This window comes from Corythoichthys intestinalis, chromosome 2 (genome assembly GCF_030265065.1).
Source record: "Corythoichthys intestinalis isolate RoL2023-P3 chromosome 2, ASM3026506v1, whole genome shotgun sequence".
Lineage (NCBI taxonomy): Eukaryota > Metazoa > Chordata > Actinopteri > Syngnathiformes > Syngnathidae > Corythoichthys > Corythoichthys intestinalis.
This window is the reverse complement of record NC_080396.1, coordinates 74,240,640-74,261,057: the sequence shown is the minus strand read 5'-3', so window position 1 is coordinate 74,261,057 and position 20,418 is coordinate 74,240,640. Positions and strand designations below refer to the sequence as shown.

Below are 20,418 nucleotides of genomic sequence, written 5' to 3'. Positions count from 1 at the left end.
CAATCGACAAATCAGATTCGTTTATTTGCGTGACGTATTCTTAACGAGCAACGTCACTCTTGCGCGTCGGAAGTCGTCTCCACAACAACACAGATGGTGAACAGGAGAGCTGAGAATATGTTCCAATGAACGGTAAAATCAGTTTTAAATTACCAAAAACACATCGAGACGAGTCAGTGACAAGTCTGTCTCGCGCTAGCCATGTTGAATAAACTCCGCTCTCCTCGTATGTTTCCTTCCGTGCGCAAGTCCTCCGTCCTGCCCTCGTCGCTTTACTAACGTCACGTCTGCCCGTCGCTGATTGGTCCACTCCGCTGTCTGTTTGCTGTGGCTTGCTCCGCCCTGGAAATTGTATCCGCTGAATGGTGGCCAGACTCAATAGCTGGAACAGCGGTGAGTCTGGTGTACCAGGCAACATAACATCTGCTGTACTCGTCATAAAGACGTCATTTTTGCCCAGTATAGAGACTAATAGTAGCTCTTTCATTCAACACCGGATGGCAGCACTGTCCTGTCATAACTAAATTCCCGGGTTTTTTCTGAGGCGATTGAAAAAATCCAGTTGAAGTTGGCGTCTGCGAAGTTTTATATCCTCTCTCTGCTGGAATAAATAATTTTGGTCACAATTATACTGGAAATACAGCATCGCAATGATAAGGCAAGGGTAGAAGAAGGTGTAGAACACCAGGAGAAGACCATCCAGTCCGTAGAGGTGAGTACAAGTAGTAAATTATTCTGAGTCTGATGAGGAGCCTCCAGAAAGAGGGGACATGGATTCGGAGGAAGGAGAGCTGATAAACGGGATTGATCCCGTCAAAGAGAGTACTAAACAAAATATTGCCATTTATCATGAACATAGCAAATTTCAATTACATAAGATTTGAGCCCTCCAGACCTACCTTGAACAGAATGATCCTCACTGCTGAATCAGTAACAATGACAAAAAAAAAAAAAAAAAATCATTTTGCTATGGGAGTTTTATTTTTTTGTGACGTCACATAGCTCAACTCTTTGGCTGACATTGACGGCAATAAACGTCCAATCTATTTTGACGGTCCCTGAAAGAGTAAAACACTTACTAACAAGTTATTCATAATGCCTAACGTTTGGCAAAACAGTGGCATGACAACAATGAGTTCATTGTTGCAGCTTTTTTAACCTCCAAGATATACAGTACCATACTCATTACATTCGGTAACAGTGACAACGAAGGCACATATTTTGCTCCACAAATACTTGACGAAACTGAATAAGATTCTTCCTTCGATGTAGTCCACGGTGTAGATCAATTAATTCCATTTGTTGAAATCAACTCAAAGGTGTGATTTCTTTAATCACACAAGAAAAAAAAGTTCCTGACGTGTGGATGTTCACACGACACCTTCCAGTGAGTCAATCATCACCTATCAGTGTGTGTGACGCTGGTGACGTCGTCCTCTCTCTGGTCATTTAACCCTCGCGTTGGCCCGGGCTTACCATCCCGCGCTTGCTGAGGCTCCAATGAGTCTGCACGGCAGCAGCAGAGCAAAGCGAAGAGGCGTGTGCGGACGGGCGCAGTGAACAACACAAACATGATGCAGTTGGCTGCTCCCTGCGACGTGTTGCCAATACCCTGTTGGTAAAGCACAGAAGACAGAAATTAAAAAAAAATTAAGACAGTTTTACAAGGTTCCTACAGGTTTCCTCAAGTTAAATGTAAGAATTTTAAAGTGGCTGTAACGGCATTAAAAAAAAATCTTAAATAGCATTATTATGTGAATTAAATCATATATTTTGAGACGATTCGACTATATACAACAATTTGGCAAAACGCAGATGACAAGAAATGAATCTTTTAATCTGTCGTTTAGCCCCGCCTGTCATTATAGCGCTCTAGCGTTCCTAGCTGGAGGATGACGTCAGCAGGGTCACGATTTCAGAATTCTGATTTAGAATTCAGCCCGTTGAGGGGGACGATTAGGAACGAGGAAAATTGCGACAGAGAGCAGCAAAATGTCATCGTTTCAATCTCAGGATATTCTTTTGATCCAAGTATTTTCCCCAATTGCTAAATAAATGGTATGGGCATGACAAATAACAGTTTTGTGCTAAATGGAATTTGACAGTCTCTCCAGCGTGTCGACCCAGGACACGCTGGAGAGACTATGTCGCTCGGCTGGCCTGGGAACGCCTTGGAATCCCGCCGGAGGAGCTGGCTGAAGTGGCTGGGGAGAGGGAAGTCTGGGCTTCCCTGCTAAAGCTGCTGCCCTCGCGACCCGACCCCGGAATAAGCGGAAGATAATGGATGGATGGATGGAATATGAAATAATAAAAAGGAATTTATTCATTACGACAGGGCAAAATTACTGCATAAGAACGGTATTTTATGCCACCGGAGTTAGTCAGGCTTTTGTCATTTCCCCGGCTTCGGAAACGGAGGAAAGAGCGTAAACAAAACAGGATGCGTGACAGCAAGCCGACAAGCTAACCCAAACCAAGCGCCGTTTCCAATTTTTTTCTGCGGCGGGCAGGCTGTGCTCGTCGCCGGGCAGAGAATGGGAAACGCAGAAAATAACAAATCACACAAAACTACCCTAACTTATGTCACACATGGCGACGAGGTTGATTGACTTCACCGATCGGCCAGCCCACGGCGGCAGGCAGGCAGTGCTCATCGCTGGGGAGATAACGGGAAACGCCGAAAATGACAAATCACACATAACTACCCTAACTTATGTCACACATGGCAGCGGGGTTTATTAACTTTTCCGATCAGCCAGCCCACGGCGGTGGGCAGGCAGTGCTCGTCACCGGGGACAGAAGAGTGTGGAGGAAGTTTACTGTTTTTTCTGCGTCAATGAGAGCACAGGACTTTCTCTGGAAGAGGTGAAACGACAGCGGGAGAAATGGGGCCTGAACGAATTACCGAAAATGTGAACAAAACAGGAGTAGTATGCAAAATGCACACAAAATGCAAGCCACCTACTTATTAAAACGTTTGACATGATCCCAGTATTTGACATAATATAAAACACGAAGCTTATTCACTTCCTTGTCCGTCTAATGGTTCCTCGGTGTTCCGACTTGTTTTGGCCATCGCGGTGAACAAGGATCTTTTGGAAATCCAAAAACCCTCACACCTCCTAGCGTTAGCGTGGCATTCACATTTGCATTAGCTTCAGAATGGTGAGCGTCCTCTTAAAAACACTGGCCAGTCTAAAGCAGAGCCACTTGGCTTTTCTGGTTAGTAAGTCTGAAGGAGAGCCAGTTACTTCAGCTATTTTGTTTGATAAATGAGCTGGGAACTGGGAAGTACAGATTGCTTGCAACTTCTGGCTAGACTGTCAGAAAAGCAAAAAGCATACCAGACTTCCAGTGTTAAACGCTCGAACATTTTTTTTTACTTAAGGTTCATGGCTTCCAGGTGGGTTTATTTGAAAATGTACTGCTTTTCCTGCCGAGAGTGTACTGTATTATTATCACCAAGTTGGCGTTGTCCTTGTAGATGCTACAATATTTGCTCGTCTGTCTACGTTCATTCGAAATTGTTGGAAACCTTTATTTTTGGACAAAAACTTGAATGTTACAGACGAAAACATATTAAAATGACTCAAATATGACTAAGACTAATCAGTATTTTCGTCCAAAAGACGAAGATAACAAATTAAAAGGGCTGCCAAAAACAACACTGCAAGAATTCTTGAATTGTACAAAAGTTATCTCCACTTACATGTAGCGTCACCAGCACAGGGTTCAGTCTTGCCGGGGATCCAACCAGCAACAGAATGAAGCGGATGGTGCTCCAAATGCGCAACACAATAAAGATAATGGGAATGAGAGTCAGCTTCATATCCGCCATGGACGAGAAGGAGTACGACGCAGTCCTATTGGAGACGAGTGGACGGTACTCGGAAAGCGCTGCATGCTGTGGTACGAACGGACACAAGATAGTAAATAAATGACTTTCGGATACTCACTATCCATTAAAGTCATCTGTGACGTTCATTTTTGAAAGTACTTTTGTAGCACCGATAAACTTCTCGTTAGGTCCTCACCGCTGTGTGGATGTGCCTCTTGATGAGGATGTAAAGTACAGGGAGCGTGAGGTAGGCCAAGAATTCCCAGATCTTTCCAGTTAGCAGCATCCACAGGACACGGTCAGAGGTGTGGATTCTAATCCAGCACCAACCCACTGACACCTCAGACGCTGTGTAGCCAATCTTGTTGAGGCACACAGCTGCTACCGTGATAGTCAGAGGAACTCCCCAGCTAGACGAAAGGGAAGCGTTAAGAGAAGAATTAGAGATTGACGTAATTAAAAAAAAAAAACAAATTTAAATTTAAAAAAAAAAAAAAAACACTTTAAAAAAATTCCCTTGTTTTCAGTGTAAATACATTAGAAATAAGTGAAATTATCTGCCTGTGTTTCAAGAAGATTTTATTCACTTATATTCCCTGAAATAAGAAAAATAGCTAGCCTTTCATGAAGCTGAAAATAAGCTTGACAGACTTATTTGAAGCAATAAATTTGTATATAGACAGGTTTCCGAGGTACTTCCGTATTTCTTCTCATGATTTTCTCCATTAAAACAACATTAGAGCTGGAGTAACATTACTCATCAAAATCCCTCCAAAAACACAATTTGGAAATGCTGCATCCATCTGCCATCATCACGACATGGGAGGAGGACATGTTCATGAAGGCAGATACGGAACCAAGCCCGTGCCACCACAAAGACCGGGTGTTTATGTACAGTGTATCACAAAAGTGAGTACACCCCTCACATTTCTGCAGATATTTAAGTAAATCTTTTCAGGGACAACACTGACAAAATGATACTTTGGCACAATGAAAAGTAGTCTGTGTGAAGCTTATATAATAGAGTTCATTTATTTTAAAGTACATCCCTAAATGTCCAAATTGAGCACTGCTTGTCATTTTCCCTCCAAAATGTCATGTGACTCGTTACAGGCATTGCTGCAGAGATGGAAGAGGTGGGTGGTCAGCCTGTTAGTGCTCAGACCATACGCAGCACTCTACATCAAACTGGTGTGCATGGCTGTCACCCCAGGAGGAAGCCTGTTCTGAAGACTGTATACAAGAAAGTCCGCAAACAGTTTGCTGAAGACATGTCAACAAAGCACATGGATTACTGGAACCATGTCCTACGGTCCGATGAGACGAAGATTAATTTGTTTGGTTCCAATGGTCTCAAGCATGTGTGGTGGCGACCAGGTGAGGAGTACAAAGATAAGCGTGTCATGCCTACAGTCAAGCATGGTGGTGGGAATGTCATAGTCTGGGGCTGTATGAGTGCCGCAGGTGTTGGAGAGTTACATTCCATTGAGGGAAACATGAACTCCAACATGTATTGTGAAATACTACAGCAGAGCATGATCCCCTCCCTCCAGAAACTGGGTCGCAGGGCAGCGTTCCAGCATGACAATGACCCCAAACACACCTCCGAGATGACCACTGCTTTACTGAAGAGGCTGAGGGTAAAGGTGATGGACTGGCCAAGCATGTCTCCAGACTTGAACCCAATAGAACATCTTTGGGTTATCCTCAAGTGGAAGGTGGAGGTGCGCAAAGTCTCAAATATCCAGCAGCTCCGCAATGTCGTCATGGAGGAGTGGAAGAGCATTCCAGTGGCAACCTATAAAGCTCTGGTCAACTCCATGTCCAAAAGAGTTAAGGCAGTTCAGGATAATAGTGGTGGCCAGTGGCCACACAAAATTTTGACAGTTGACATGTTGTATGTTTATATTGACAACTTTCACTATGGGGTGTACTCACTTTTGTTGCCAGGGTTTAGATATGAATGGCTATATTTTGACAGGAAAAGAAATTATTATATAAGATGCACACAGACTACTTTTCATTGTGTCAATTTGTCATTTATTCAGTTTTGTCCCATGAAAAGATATACTTAAATATCTGCAGAAATGCGAGGGGTGTACTCACTTCTGTGATACACTGTATGTATGTATATATTAAAGCTGTCAAACGATTACAATTTTTAATCGAGTTAATTACAGCTTCAAAATTAATTAATCGCAATCAATCGCAATTCAAACCATCTCTAAAATATGCCATATTTTTCTGTAAATCATTGTTGGAATGGAAAGATAAGACACAAGACGGATATATACAGTACATAGGTACTGTATTTGTTTATTATAACAATAAATCAACAAGATGCCATTAACATTATTATCATTCTCTTAAAGTGATCCATGTATAGAAAGACTTGTAGTTATTAATAGATAAATGTTAGTCCAAGTTATAGAAATTGTGTATTAAAACCCCTCTTAATGTTTTCATTTTATTAAAATTTGTAAAATTTTCAATCAAAAATAAGCTAGTAGCTCGCCATTGTTGACGTCAATAATTACAACACCATGCTCACTCATGGTACTAACCCATAAAATCAGTTGGACCCAAGCGCCAGCAGAGGGCGCCAAACACCAAAAACCAAGTAACAAGCGGACATTACACTTTACTGTCATTTTAATCTGTTTGAGCAGGGCATGTGCGTTAATTGCGTCAAATATTTTAACGTGATTAATTTAAAAAATTAATTACCGCCCGTTAACGCGATCATTTTGACAGCCCTATTATATATACAGTATATATACGCACACACACATATATACATGAATTTAAAATTAAGACTTTGCCAGTAAAATGTTGTCAATAAAATTTGTAAAGCAATAATACAATAAGATTTTACAAAGTTAACAAATGCAACCCCAATGGCATTAAAAGCAATGGTGAAGGAGGATATTTAAAACTCTCGAGTCTCCCAAAATTTGAGGAAATTATACATTGAGGGCAGGATTTTTGGGATTACAATCACAAAGTTATCAGGAAATTGTTGATAAATGAATATTATCCGGATCCAATTAAGAGAATATATATTTTGAAACAAGTTGAGATGGATAAGATTAAGAATATACGAAAGAATTATCTGTCATTTCCTGTGCCTCCTAAAGCTAAAGAGGCTCAATTCAAAATTTTGAACAAAATTTACTCAACAAAGGAATTTTTAAGATTGAAATTTGATTTTGAAGCGAATAATTGTACTTTTTGTGATGTGGACGTAGAAAATTTTAATTATACAGGGTTTCCCCTTGGATTTTTTTTAAGCTGTGGTGGTGGGCTGGACGGCCTCACCATGTCGTGCCACTGCAATTTTTTTCCCCCACGTTTTTTCCCCCAGGAAGAACCATAACAATGATATATTTGAAATATTTCATTAGCCAGGCTAATGTCGAAGGTCTCAGCTACGGTACATGTATGTACAATGCGCAGCTGATTACAGCTACATTACCCTACATGATAAAACGACTTTTTTTCTCGTAGCAATAGTTACATCTCGTAGGCCAGGGGTCGGCAAACCAAAATGTTGAAAGAGCCATATTTGACCAAAAAAAAAAAAAAACAACGTATAAAGTATGTCTGGAGCCGCAAAAAATTAAAAGCCTTGTATAAGCCTTATAATGAAAGCAACACTGGCTGTATATATATATATATATATATATCAATATTAGCTATATTAGCCTATTATCAAAATGACTAAGTTGGCTACAAATACATAATTAGCCTTCATGATTAAATGCTTATTTTACCTGCAGTGGATCCTATAGAGAATGACGCACCACGTAACTACTCTGTTGTACGATGCCACCAAGTCCATGCCTCAGAGAGACTGCAAGCTGTCATAAAAGCCAGGGGTGGTGCAACTAAATACTAGAGATGTGTTTTGGTTTTTATCTCATGATTCCATATATTTTTCCACAGAATGGAGTGATTCTATATTAATTTCCCTGCACTTGCTCTATAAAAGTAACACTTATTGACCACTACAATGTTTTTTTTTCTTTTAGTGTTTCTGAATGCTAAAGAGTTGCACTTTTGAACTAATTTATTATTTTTTTCAAGCTTTTTATCCAAGTTTGTTCTACATGATAAAATCTGAGTGACTGCTAGTCCGAGACTGGTGATTCCATACTTTTTGCTAGGGGTTGTAGTTTGCAGCTGAACCCTTCACATTCGGCTGCCCTAGTTTGAAACGGTCTTAAAAAAGTTTTTTTTTTAATTTAAAAAAAACATTTTATTTGCAAGGCGTGGTGGCGTATAATTTGTTGTGGCGGGGCACCACAATCTCTTATGAGTAGGGGAAACCCTGTCATATAGTATATTATTTCACTGCAATGTTGTTACTTCCTTCTGGAGTCAATCAAAGACTTCGCTGCAATCTAAAAACATTGATTGGTCCCTGACAGAAGAAACCATTTTGTTTGGTGTTTATCAAAAAGATAAGAATTTAAAATTTTATGTAATGTGATATTGCTTATGAAGGAGTTTTTTATTCATAAGTGTATATTTTTGAAAACCAAACCATGTATTGCTCACCGGAGAAATGATTTTTCTATCTTTTGCAAAGCCTTGAATATGATTGATGGGAAGGCCCTTCATCAGTTTTCTTTATTCAAACAATTTAAGTTGTTTTACAAAGTTCTCTCTCAAAAGAAAATTTGTTGCTTTTTTGTTTTCTTTTGTGTTTGTTGTTTTTTGTTGTTGTGGTTGTTGTTGTCGTTGCTATTGTTTGCTGGATTATGCTCAGACTATTATTGCATTTGATGTTGATACTTGAGTGCTTTGTTTTGTGTGTATATGGTTCAATTTTTAAAAAACAACAACAAAAACATGCTTGATGTATTAGAACAACAGGCTTTCAATGACTCCTGGGCCACTCTTCCCCCCAACCCCTCACCCGAGTCCGCCTCTGGGTCCCGTTGATGCTCATCGCCCTCCAGGCCCTGTTCACATTTGTTCCGCCACTGTTCCCAACATAACTCGGGGCATCTGAAATACATGCCAACTCTGACAGTACCTACCCGTACCTGTCAAGTTGTACGGTTTCGGCATAATTTGTACAAGTGAGCACTGATTTTTAAATGTGTACGCCGAAAGTTTTTTTTTCTCTGTTCGGATTTTGTCACCGTTTCGGCAACGAGACAATGTGCGTTACTATGCGTTACTACGTTGGTTGAATGACGCGAGAAAAGTCAGAGACACAGAGAGAGAAGAGTGTTTGTTGTGACGCTGTAGCAAACGCGATACTAGGCTAGGTGACTCCAATATTTCCTGACTGTAGCTGACAGCCTACAATCTACGCCTAGATATCACATGCTTATAGTACTACATGTGAAATGACGGACTCGGCGGCGTTAGTAAACAGCCGCCATTTTAAAGCAGTAGACTTCTCAGAAAGGCTCCGTTATAGAGAACCTTCCTAGTGAACCTAACTAACTTTTTATCTAAAATACTCCTAAATCAGCAAAATCTTGACTTGAATCCATCTTTAAATGATGAAACAGTTTTTAAATTTTCACATGTCGAAAGTAGACAGAAGGGAACTAAAGCAAAAACGGGAGCAATTTTAACAACAGTTGATTCACAACATTAAATGACTTCCAAACATAGCAAAGGTTACTATGTTTTTTGTTGATGTTGTTTTTTTAATGAAAAAAAACAAAACAAAACAAAAAAACATAAAAGGTTACACCAGTTACTTTGACAAGTAACTAGTTACTCTTACATTCAGGTAACTGAGTTACTAACTCAATTACTTTTTGGGAGAAGTAATTTGCAATTGTAATTAATTACTTTTTAAAAGTAAGATTAACAACACTGGTCATAAAGATGAAGTCTGCTGAATGAAAAGTGACGAAAGCGGAGATTTTATTCTGCAAATTTGTTGCCGAACACAATTTGCCTGCAACTATTGCTGATCACTGCACAGAATTAGCAAAAGAAATGTTCCCTGACTCAAAGATTGCATCAGTAACTTCACTTTATCAACTGACCTTTTTAATTTATAATTGGACACACTAACGAACTACCTTCAAGTCAAACTGAATTGCGAGTTTAAAGTGCCTGTGACACGAAAAAGCATGTTTATTTCATAATACACGCGGTATTTTATGCCCCTGATTGATATGGGCCGCTGGATGTGTGTGGAAGCGATCGCAATTTTTATTTAGTTTTTTGAATCCCGCGCCATGAAAATGAGTGACTTCCGGCTTCGGTCTTGCATTGAGGAGGAGGGCGCTGTGAGGTGTACGGTAGAAGATGTCCTCTTCACGCTACAGTGTACTGTTGTGTATGAGGACGAAGGATTCAGCTGATTTTGCGGATTAATACGTTTATTTTTCACATCACGCCAGCCAAACGGCTGCAGAAAAATCATTCTGTATGAGAGAGAGGCGTATGCGCCTTTTTGGAGTTTCAAAAGGTTCCCATTCACCGTGGATATTTACTGTGGGACCATTGGACTTACGAGGAAGTGAGTAAACATCTTGTTTTGTATTATGTCAAATACGAATACAGCGATTACAAAGTAAACACTACAAACTTTCTTTAAATGAAGGACTACTTACGTTTGATCATTGACAGGCATGTAAAAAGCTCTCCTAATGCTCATTAGCAGCAGCACGTTTGCTGCACAACTCCAGCCACCCTCCTCCGGGGAACGAACTGTAAATTGCGCTCCGCCGGGCGGTTTGCCGATCCGCAAAGACAATCGACAACCGGGTCGTCATGTCAAATAATCCAGGATAGTTATGTGTGATTTTCTGCTTCGAAGACTTTGAAACATCACTCGGTTCGGGTTAGCATGTCGGCTAGCTGTCACGCCTTCTGGTTTGTTTACATTCTCCGAAGCCGGGGAAGGGAAATGACATATGTCCGATTTAGGTGTCATAAAATATCGTTCGGGAGGTGCGACAGTAAAGGTGAAGTCGACAGTTTTGACCATTATGGAGTAATTTTGCCATGTCGTCCTGAATAAATGCATTTTTATTATTTAATATTCCATTCAGCACAAGACTGTTATTTGTCATGACCATGCCATTTATTTAGCAATTGGGGAAAATACTTGGATAAAAAGAATATCCTGTAAAAATATTGAAGTAAAGAGACAGAAACAATGACATTTTGCCGCTCTCTTTGTCTCGTTTTCCTCGTTGTGAATAGTTCCCCCTCGACGGGCTGCCTGGTCCTTCTCAAGCCATTTATATAGCTATTGGGGGAAAATACTTGGATAAAAAGAATATCCTGTAAAAATATTGGAGTAGAGAGACTGAAACAATGACATTTTGCGGCTCTCTTCGTCGCGTTTTCCTCGTTCTGAATAATTCCCCCTCAATGGGCTGAATAGTAAAACCGATGAGCCCAGTCTACCGCTGACGTCATCCACCTGTTGGGGACGCTAAAGCCCTATAGACCCTACCCACCGACGTCACAAAATCACGTGATCGCTGTATTGTTCCGCCCCCTTGTCCGTCATTTTGTGTCTGTATTATCAATGGTCTCAATTGATCGAGCAATTTATAATGCATTTCATGGAAGACCCGGTGCTTTCGGATGCCGTAAACTCACTTGATGCGTTGCATAAAAGGCGTTATGTGGAAAAGCTTCAGTTTATCCATTCGCCAGTTCAATATTTGATGCCTAAATCGATGTTTTTTGACCCGCTGTCTCCGCCGTATTTGCCTGACATCTGCTAGCTACCCTGATATGTACAACTATCTTGTCCACACAAAATCAGCCTATTCTCAGAAAGTTTTGAAAACTTTAAGAGCTTGGAGGCTTATAAATACTTCGTTGCTGGTTGGGTGAAACAGGTCCTCGTCCACGAAAATTCGGCAGGAATCTATCTTGTACTTGGAAAGGTGAGTTACGAAATTTTCAATTCAAAATCTTTTGTTCTTGCCAACATCCACTGTCAAGTCTAATGTATTTCATGTCATTTGCCAATGGAGCTAGGGCTTTTAATGTTTATATGGTTTAGCGATAGCACTCTCACTACATACATACGTGTATGTTGTCAGCGATTAGCCTAGCAATGATCTTAATTGTGGTTGTCAGCCCAAAACCCTCCAAATATATATTAAATGCATCTTACCAGATATAAAATGACTACTACATAATCTGTGGTAATCGTTTGGAGCCCAGTTTTCTCGTCGAATTGCAGCAGCCCATCTCGCTCTCTCCTCTCCGGGTCTCTCGGAATCCGGTAGAACTTCAAGTCTCTCAGTCTATCTTCTCTGTTATTGCAACCGACCGCCACACACGCCTTCACCATTTTGATTATTAATGTTAACGAGCAGAAAAACACGCCGTAAATAGGAGGAATGTACGTAGCCGTAACAGGTAAACACGATGTGTTGACGGACAATTGGGCGGCACCAGTCAGGAGGGCGGAGTTGTGACGTCACGTGGGTAGGGTCTATAATGGTAGGCGTGGCTAACCGGCAGATTAAAAAACTAATTTCTCGTCATCTGTGCTTTGCTAAATTGTTGTATATAGTCGAATCGTCTCAAAATATGATTCTAATTCACATAATAATGCCATTTAAGACTTTTTTTCTCGTGTCATATGCTCTTTAAGTGCAGCCATAAAAAGACATGATAGAAATTGCCAAAAGTGCTACATACAATTATAACAAAAGTCACTGTTAAACTTCAGTAATCATGATGTAGCTGAAGATATTGTTCTTTGATTGCACCAGGTTATATGTTACAATATTACCAAGAAATTCATATTATTTTAAAATTTGAGTTTTATTTTTGTTCCATATTGCACGCTATATACAACGTTGTAAAATTAGTCACCATTTTGTAAGGGCATACGTCACTATTTATAGGATTGAGGACGGCCTTGGGTTGACAGGTATACCTACCTGACCAGATGAAAGAACAGCATCAGGCTGTCAGCCGATCTCTGACTCGACCGGACGATGAAAACATACAAGTAGACGGCGATGGCCACGGTCCAGAAAAAGGAGCTGGTGTTGGCGAAAGTGGATATCGCTCCTTGAACTATGCAGTCCAAGGAGTCCGAGTCAAATACTCGCCACACTCCAAAGGCGTAGGAGACCGCGGAGAGCCAGTCGGCCACCGAGAGGAATAGCAGCAATTTTCGCGGAGTTGTCCGCAAATCGGCCAAACTCACGTAAGTGAAAATAATGAGCGAAGAGCCCAACAGCGACAGGAAGCAGGAAAACAACACCACCACCTGCTCGGACAAGTGCACAACTGTTTGGTTGTGTGCTGCCATCTAAACTTCCTCACGGCAAACAAACAATCACTTTGAGAGATAGCGAGATTAGGCACTTTGCGTTGAAAACACCTTCCTCTTCTCCCTCCTCTTCCTCTTCCTTTATGTCACACTCGAGGCTATTTTGGGCTTTAAGCCTCGAACCTTGGATTTAAAATTGTTACGTGGCAACAAGCAACTAATAATCCCAAAAGTAATTTCTTATTTAATGTGTCGAAAACAAACGAGCAGCAAACAAAACAAAACAAAAAAGCCTAAAATGCGAGTGACCGTTCATTCATTCAACATCATAAGGCATTTGGACAAAAAAATTGAAGTCATCGTTTTTGCTTGTTGGGTGATTCTCGTGAAAGGTTAGCATGTCTTTAATGATTATATGATATCGTCATGAAAACTTGAAATAGTCCATTTTTAGTTGAAAGATGGTTATGAGACTCAGATTTCAGTGGCGTTCCTAGCCTACCTGGTGCCCTGGGCGACAAGACGCTTTGCCCCCCCCCCCCCCCCCCAAAAAAAACACGAGGAAAAAAAAAAATTCCCCAGTCTCCTACAAATTACAGCACATGAAGTGTACTTATCACTCATCACTTATCCGATCATGTTTTTTTGCTCCCGATCCGATCGTTTTAGTTTGAGTATCTGCCGATCCCGATATTTCCCGATCCGATTGCTTTTTTTTTTGCTCCCGATTCAATTCCAATCATTCCCGATAATTTTTCCCGATCATATACATTTTGGCAATGCATTAAGAAAAAAATGAATAAAACTCGGACGAATATATACATTCAACATACAGTACATAAGTACTGTATTTGTTTATTATGACAATAAATCCTCAAGATGGTATTTACATTATTAACATTCTTTCTGTGAGAGGGATCCACGGATAGAAAGACTTGTAATTCTTAAAGGATAAATGTGACTTTGTATTTGTGACTAAATATTGCCATATAGTGTATTTGTTGAGCTTTCAGTAAATGAGTGAATGATGAGCCATTTAACTGTTCTGCCCAAATGCATGATGGGAAGTGCAACCATGACTGTGCGTAGTGGTACCAATTGATATATCTTCTCTGCGTTAGGAAATAACATAGAGTGTTAAGAAAAAGATCAATTACTACCTTTCTTCCCCACATTGCTTCCCACGATATTTCTAATCGTAGGGAGAGGGATTGTAAGGCTTTAGCCAATTAAAAAAAAGACTCCAAAGGCTGCCAAAATTCACTCTACTCATTTTACGCTGCCTTTTAGCTCTATATATAGGTAAAACAGCGCCATTACAGATTAAACGCGACAATGCATGAGTGGGTCATGCAGCGCATGCGTTAATTGCGTTAAATATTTTAACGTGATACATTTTTTAAAAAATTAATTACCGCCGTTAACGGGATAAAGTTGATAACCCTACCTTAAGCCTAGACTAAAGACTCTGGATGAGTGTAACATATTATGTCTGTAACGTTAAATACAATTAGAAAACGATTTAATTAAAATATATATATATATTTAAAAAAGGCACGTCCGATATTTTTTTGCCGATTCCGACACTTTGTATCCCGATCGATCGGGACATCTCTACTTATCACAACCCAACAACCAAAACACAGTATTTGTTTAGAATGTTACATTTATTAGCGCTATCAAACAAGTTGAGAGTGCACAGCATTTGATGATTCTCATTAAGCTAAGCTAAACTATATCTTTGAAGATTTCTGGGATACAGGTAGTCCCCGGGTTACGACATACTCGACTTACGTGATTTCAACTTCACGATGCTGGAGTCTTGTCCGCCATTTTATCTCCAGTCATTTTTATTTTATTTTATTTTTTTTTGGCGTAAACAGTACCTTATTGTACCTCACAGTATTTTATTTTTTACTTTACTTTATAAATATGATGTGTTCTTTCCTCCTCCACAATTGTGTCTTTTGAAGCTTTTTACTTCCTTCACTTTTGACAATTTGTAAAGCTGTAACACACATATGTACACTTATGTTCAAAACGACACACATTTTAACCATAAAACACATGACACAAAAAAGTTGGTGTTCAAACATCCATCTACTCTGATCAATTTGTAAATTTAGTAGATTAAATTAGCCTAATTTGCCTAACAAACGTCCACAGGCTTAAATGCTACGAATGCTAAAGTACGGTATTTACAATTTTCATAGCAAATCGCTTACACATAACTCCACACAATGTTGCTCTAAACTTAATAACATGCATACACAATCATGTATTAGCTGAAACAGCTTACAACCTTATGTAGGCCAAACCAGAGTGCAGCTGTCTTTTATCCATGTCAGACAAGTCTGCTTCTCAGTCATACAAGGCAACAGTCCAGCCAGACCCTACTGCCACCAGAGGGCTGTGTATCCTCCGTCAATAAACAATATACATTACTTCTGGACTTTTTGGATAGTTATTTTGAGATTTAGGGGTACTTAAAGGGTTAATTTCAAGTTACACGGATATTCGGGTTACGTCACCAGCCTAGGAACGGAATTCGTTCGTAACTCGGGGACTACCTATATTGTTATGAAAACTTGAAATACGCCACATTAAATTTTATAATTGGGATAAAACAGGAATAAAACAGCAGCCAAACACATTTGAATCATTCCATATACCTAATCTAGCTGTTAATACCTGCAATAAAGTAGATGATGAATTATGGCGCGACATTTAAAAGCAGAAAGTACATACATATCTTTTACAGTATTGTATAGTATTTTTGCCTCTCGTAACCTGAACAAGAAGCAAAATTTTTCCCCATTTAAACGTGTCGTAACCTGAAAATACCGTTTGTAGAGATGTTCGTAAGTAGAGGTGCCACTGTAGTTCATTTTTAGTTGAAAAATGATTATGAGACTGAGACTTCAGTGGCGTTCCTACCCTGCATGGTGCCCTGGGCGACACAAAGCTTTATTATTGTTGCAGTGGTGTACAACAGGCTGTTAGAATATCATATAACTGAGCTAACCCGTGTCTTATGATGTGAGAAGTACAACAATTGAAAATGTGTTCATTTGCTCCCTCAGGGTTTTTTTTGTTTTGCTTTTTTTCAATATAAAATGTTTGTATCAGACCTCATTAGCTCTGCCAAGCATGTTTTTTTTTTGTTTTTTTTTAAAAATTGTTATAACATACAGGGTGACCCAAAAATAAATCAGGCCCCAAATTTGGATAGGTGTCCTTTTCCGAATAAAAAGAGACTGCAGCCAGGAGTGGAACTTAGCGGGGGACGGGTGGTGCAAGCACACTGGGTTTTCAGGTCTCACATACACCCCACCATCAGTTGACAAGAAGCTCCCACAGACATTGCGCCACACCTTCCCGTAGGGGGCCGACCCAGGAAGAATGTTGAGTTGTGTTTCACTGTGATAAACTCAAACACACACTGCGATCTAACGCCGGATTTAGGTGGAAATAGTGAGAAGGTTTTATGCATACAAGCAGGCAGGAGTGTCTCAAGAGTGATTTGGTCGAGGATTCAAGGTAATTATTATATTTTTCGCACCATGCACCCACTTTGAAACTTTGCGAATACAATGAAATGAATGGGAAAAAAATTTGCCTAACTTTAGCTTGAAATATTTACGTAAAATGAACGATAACTGTCCGTTTTTTTGTGTGTTTTACATTCATGCCTATAGAAGTTCCGCGATTTAAGCATTTACTTACAAGAATTTTCAATTTAAAACCTCTTTGTTTTGTGACGGCCGCCATGTTGGATTACACAATACTGTAGGTTTTGCTTGAAATATTTCCGTAAAATGAACGATATCTGCCCGTTTTTTACTTTTAACCAAGAATGTAGACTGTTTTACGTTCATTTAACTGGAAATTTCGCAATTTAAGCATTTATAAGAATTTTCAACTTAAAAAGCTCTGATTCGTGACGGCCACCATGTTAGATTACACAATACTGTAGCTTTTGCTTGAAATATTTCCGTAAAATAAACGATAACTGCCCGTGTTTTGCTTTTAACCAAGAATATAGACTGTTTTACGTTTATTTAACTAGAATTTTCGCGATTTAAGCATTTATTTATAAGAATTTTCAACTTAAAAAGCTCTTTGTTTTGTAACAGCTGCCACATTGGATTACACAATACTGTAACTTTTGCTTGAAAAATTTACATACAATGAATGATAACTGCCCGTTTTTTATTTTTAACCAAGAACCTAGACTGTTTCATGTTCATTTAACTAGAAGTTTCACGATTTTATTTATAAGAATTTTCACCTTAAAAAGCTCTTTGTTTTGTGACGGCCGCCACATTGGATTACACAATACTGTAGCTTTTGCTTGAAATATTTCCGTAAAATGAACTACATCTGCCCGTTTATGCTTTTAACCAATAATATAGACTGTTTCACGTTCATTTAACTAGAAATTTCACAATTTATTTATTAGAATTTTCATCTTAAAAAGCTCTGTTTTGTGATGGCTGCCACATTGGATTACACAATACTGTAGCTTTTGCTTGAAATATTTACGTACAATCAATGAAAACTGCCCGTTTTTTGCTTTTAACCAAGAATCTAGACTGTTTTACGTTAATTTAACTAAAAATTTCATGATTAAAGCATTTATTGATAAATATTTTCAACTTAAAAAGCTCTTTGTTTTGTGACGGCTGCCACATTGGATTTTGTATCTCTACGCAATAGTGGAATTCAGCCTAAATAAGTTGTGATTGTAGATAGAAAAATGCAAATTTTGCTTTTGTTGAGTACAATTAAGATAATTCTGCATGCTTTCCTCAAGTATTGAGTTTCTGATGTGAAAATTGAGTATTTTTTTAGCCGTTGAAAACTTTGGTCAAAAGCATATATGTTAAATATTGCTATTGATCTGAAAATATAGGTGATTATCTCTGCATTTGGTGATTTGTTTGCATCTAGCGTAAAATTTGAGAATTTTATAGCTATTTTAAATTTTGTTATACTTGTATAGAAAAATAATCAGGATTTTATCAGGGAAAGACTTTGAATTTTTTTATGTCGCTGCTCATTGAGACTCATATATGCCTAAGGGAGGTGCCTGTTTTGGTTTTAGGTCGCTAGCGGTTTTGGTCTTGAAAATATTTGAATTTTATGTTTTTGAAAATAGGCCCCTTATGGATTGGCCCCGAGCTCCATCAACAAATTGTGAAGTCTATGCGGTGTGAAGGAGTTGATTGTAGGTAAGCCTGGTGCGATATGAAATAAGTCAATTTATCGCACGGTAAATATTAATTGAGGGTGATAATTTTTCTGAGTCCGATTTATCACCATGGTGTCCGTGCATACATTTGTGCATGTTTGTATGTGCTGCCTGCACTTGGCACACATGCATGTTGATTGCATACGAGACTCCAGTTCCTTTCACAGATGTTTATTAGTCATCAAAACGCTGTAGAATTAAAGTTCAGACATACAAAATAAGGAAATACATGTATATCAAACATTGGAAAACGTTAGCATTGCTACATTGAGGCTAATGGAAAAAGCCAATGTTCTAACCACTTTAGTCTGTTATAGAACATTGGCAGTCTTCTCCAAAACGCAAAATTGTGGTTAAAAGGTGAAAATGCAAACATAAAACTCGCTGATTTACAGCATTTGCAAACGATGCGAGAACAAGAAAAAAAATTATTACTGATGCTAAGTGCGTGACGAAAAGAGAAGTGCTTTCTTTTAACGGAGTGTAAAGATTACAGTTAGCGGCTTAGAGAACGTACTTCCGGTGAATATTTCAAAATAAAAGCACCTCATGTTCAACATGTAAATAAAGATTTCTGGAGGTAATCTCACATACTTCAGATTCTACTTCAGAATAGCTTTAAAATAAGAGCCATTATGAAAAATCTGATTGGAAATTAATAATCTGGCCCTAAATTTGCTAATATGCGCACTTTATGGGGACAGCTGACAGTCATTTTGGATCAAATCTACACTTTTGATAGGCTCTAATTGGTAGAGAACAAAAATGGCACTGGGTTTCTCACCTATTTCATATTCTGCACTTAGCTAGCTCTCAAATGACTCGTTATGCGTTGTGTTTTTTATTCATATTTATCATTTTTAATACAGGTCCTTCTCAAAAAAATTGCAAATTGTGATAAAGTTCATTATTGTCTGTAATGTACTGATAAACATTAGACTTTCATATATCTTAGATTCATTACACACAACTGAAGTAGTTCAAGCCTTTTATTGGTTTAATATTGATGATTTTTGGCAAAAAAAAGTCAAGAAAAACCAAAAATCCCTATCTAAAAAAATTAGCATATCATGAAAAAGTACTCTAAAGAAGCTACTAACCTAATCATCTGAATCACTGAATTGACTCAAAACACCTGCGAAAGATTCCTAAGGCTTTTAAAAACTCTCAGGCTGGTTCATTACTCAAAACCGCAATCATGGGCAAGACTGCCGACCTGACTGCTGTCCAGAAGACCATCATTGACACCCTCAAGCAAGAGGCCAAGACACAGAAAGAAATTTCTGAGCGAATAGGCTGTTCCCAGAGTGCTGTATCAAGACACCTCTGTGGGAAGGAAAAGGTGTGGCAGGAAACGCTGCACAACCAGAAGAGGTGACCGCACCCTGAGAAAGACTATGGAGAAGGGCCGATTCCAGACCTTGAGGGACCTGCAGAAACCGTGGACTGAGTCCGGAGTAGAAACATCCAGAGCCGCCGTGCATAGGCCTGTGCTGGAAATGGTAAAGGTGTCGCATTCCCCAGGTCAAGCCACTTTTGAACCTGAAACAGCGGCAGAAGCGCCTGACCTAGGCTACAGAGAAGCAGCACTGGACTGTTGCTCAGTGGTCCAAAGTATTTTTTTCAGATGAAAGCAAATTTTGCATGCCCGAGTTTGGAGGAATACTGGGGAGAAAGAAATGCCAAAATGCCTGAAGTCCAGTGTCAAGTACCCACAGTCAGAGATGGTCTGGGGTGCATGTCAGCTGCTGGTGTTGGTCTACTGTGTTTTATCAAGGGCAGGGTCAATGCAGCTTGCTATCTGGAGATTTTGGAGCACTTCATGCTTCCATTTGCTGAAAAGCTTGATGGAGATGAAGCTTTCATTTTTCAGCACGACCTGGCACCTGCTCACAGTTCCAAAACCACTGGTAAATGGTTTAGTGACCATGGCATTACTGTGCTCAATTGGCCTGCCAACTCTCCTGACCTGAACACCATAGATAATTTGTGGGATATTGTGAAGAGGAAGTTGAGAGACACCAGACCCAACACTGTGGATGAGCTTAAGGCCGCTATCGAAGCATCCTGGGCCTCCATAACACCTCAGCAGTG

General features: G+C 39.4%; 1 protein-coding gene and 1 long non-coding RNA gene across 3 annotated transcripts in view; one reads left to right on the top strand and one right to left on the bottom strand.

The window, feature by feature from the left end:
* Positions 1–943: 943 nt before the first annotated feature.
* gpr157 (G protein-coupled receptor 157) lies at positions 944–13,188 on the bottom strand. Its single transcript, XM_057830575.1, has 4 exons — positions 12,733–13,188; positions 4,035–4,248; positions 3,710–3,904; positions 944–1,612 (listed from the first exon to the last, which is right to left on the bottom strand). Exons 1-4 carry the CDS (start codon positions 13,107–13,109, stop codon positions 1,400–1,402), a joined length of 999 nt encoding a protein of 332 aa, XP_057686558.1. The 5' UTR covers positions 13,110–13,188; the 3' UTR covers positions 944–1,399.
* LOC130912465 (uncharacterized) overlaps positions 12,712–20,418 on the top strand; it is a 17,146-nt gene continuing 9,439 nt past the window's right edge. For both annotated transcript variants that reach the window (XR_009062607.1, XR_009062608.1), the window contains exon 1: positions 12,712–13,004. This is a non-coding gene — a long non-coding RNA (uncharacterized LOC130912465). The remainder of the gene's footprint in view (positions 13,005–20,418) is intronic.

Coding starts and splice junctions, on each gene's coding strand:
- gpr157 (XM_057830575.1), bottom strand. CDS start 13,109: ATGGCAGCACACAACCAAACAGTTGTGCACTTGTCCGAGCAGGTGGTG. Junction 4,249..12,732: donor CTGTTCTTTCATCTGGTCAG/GTAGGTATACCT, acceptor CCTTTCGTCTAG/CTGGGGAGTTCCTCTGACTA. Junction 3,905..4,034: donor AGAGGCACATCCACACAGCG/GTGAGGACCTAA, acceptor TTCGTACCACAG/CATGCAGCGCTTTCCGAGTA.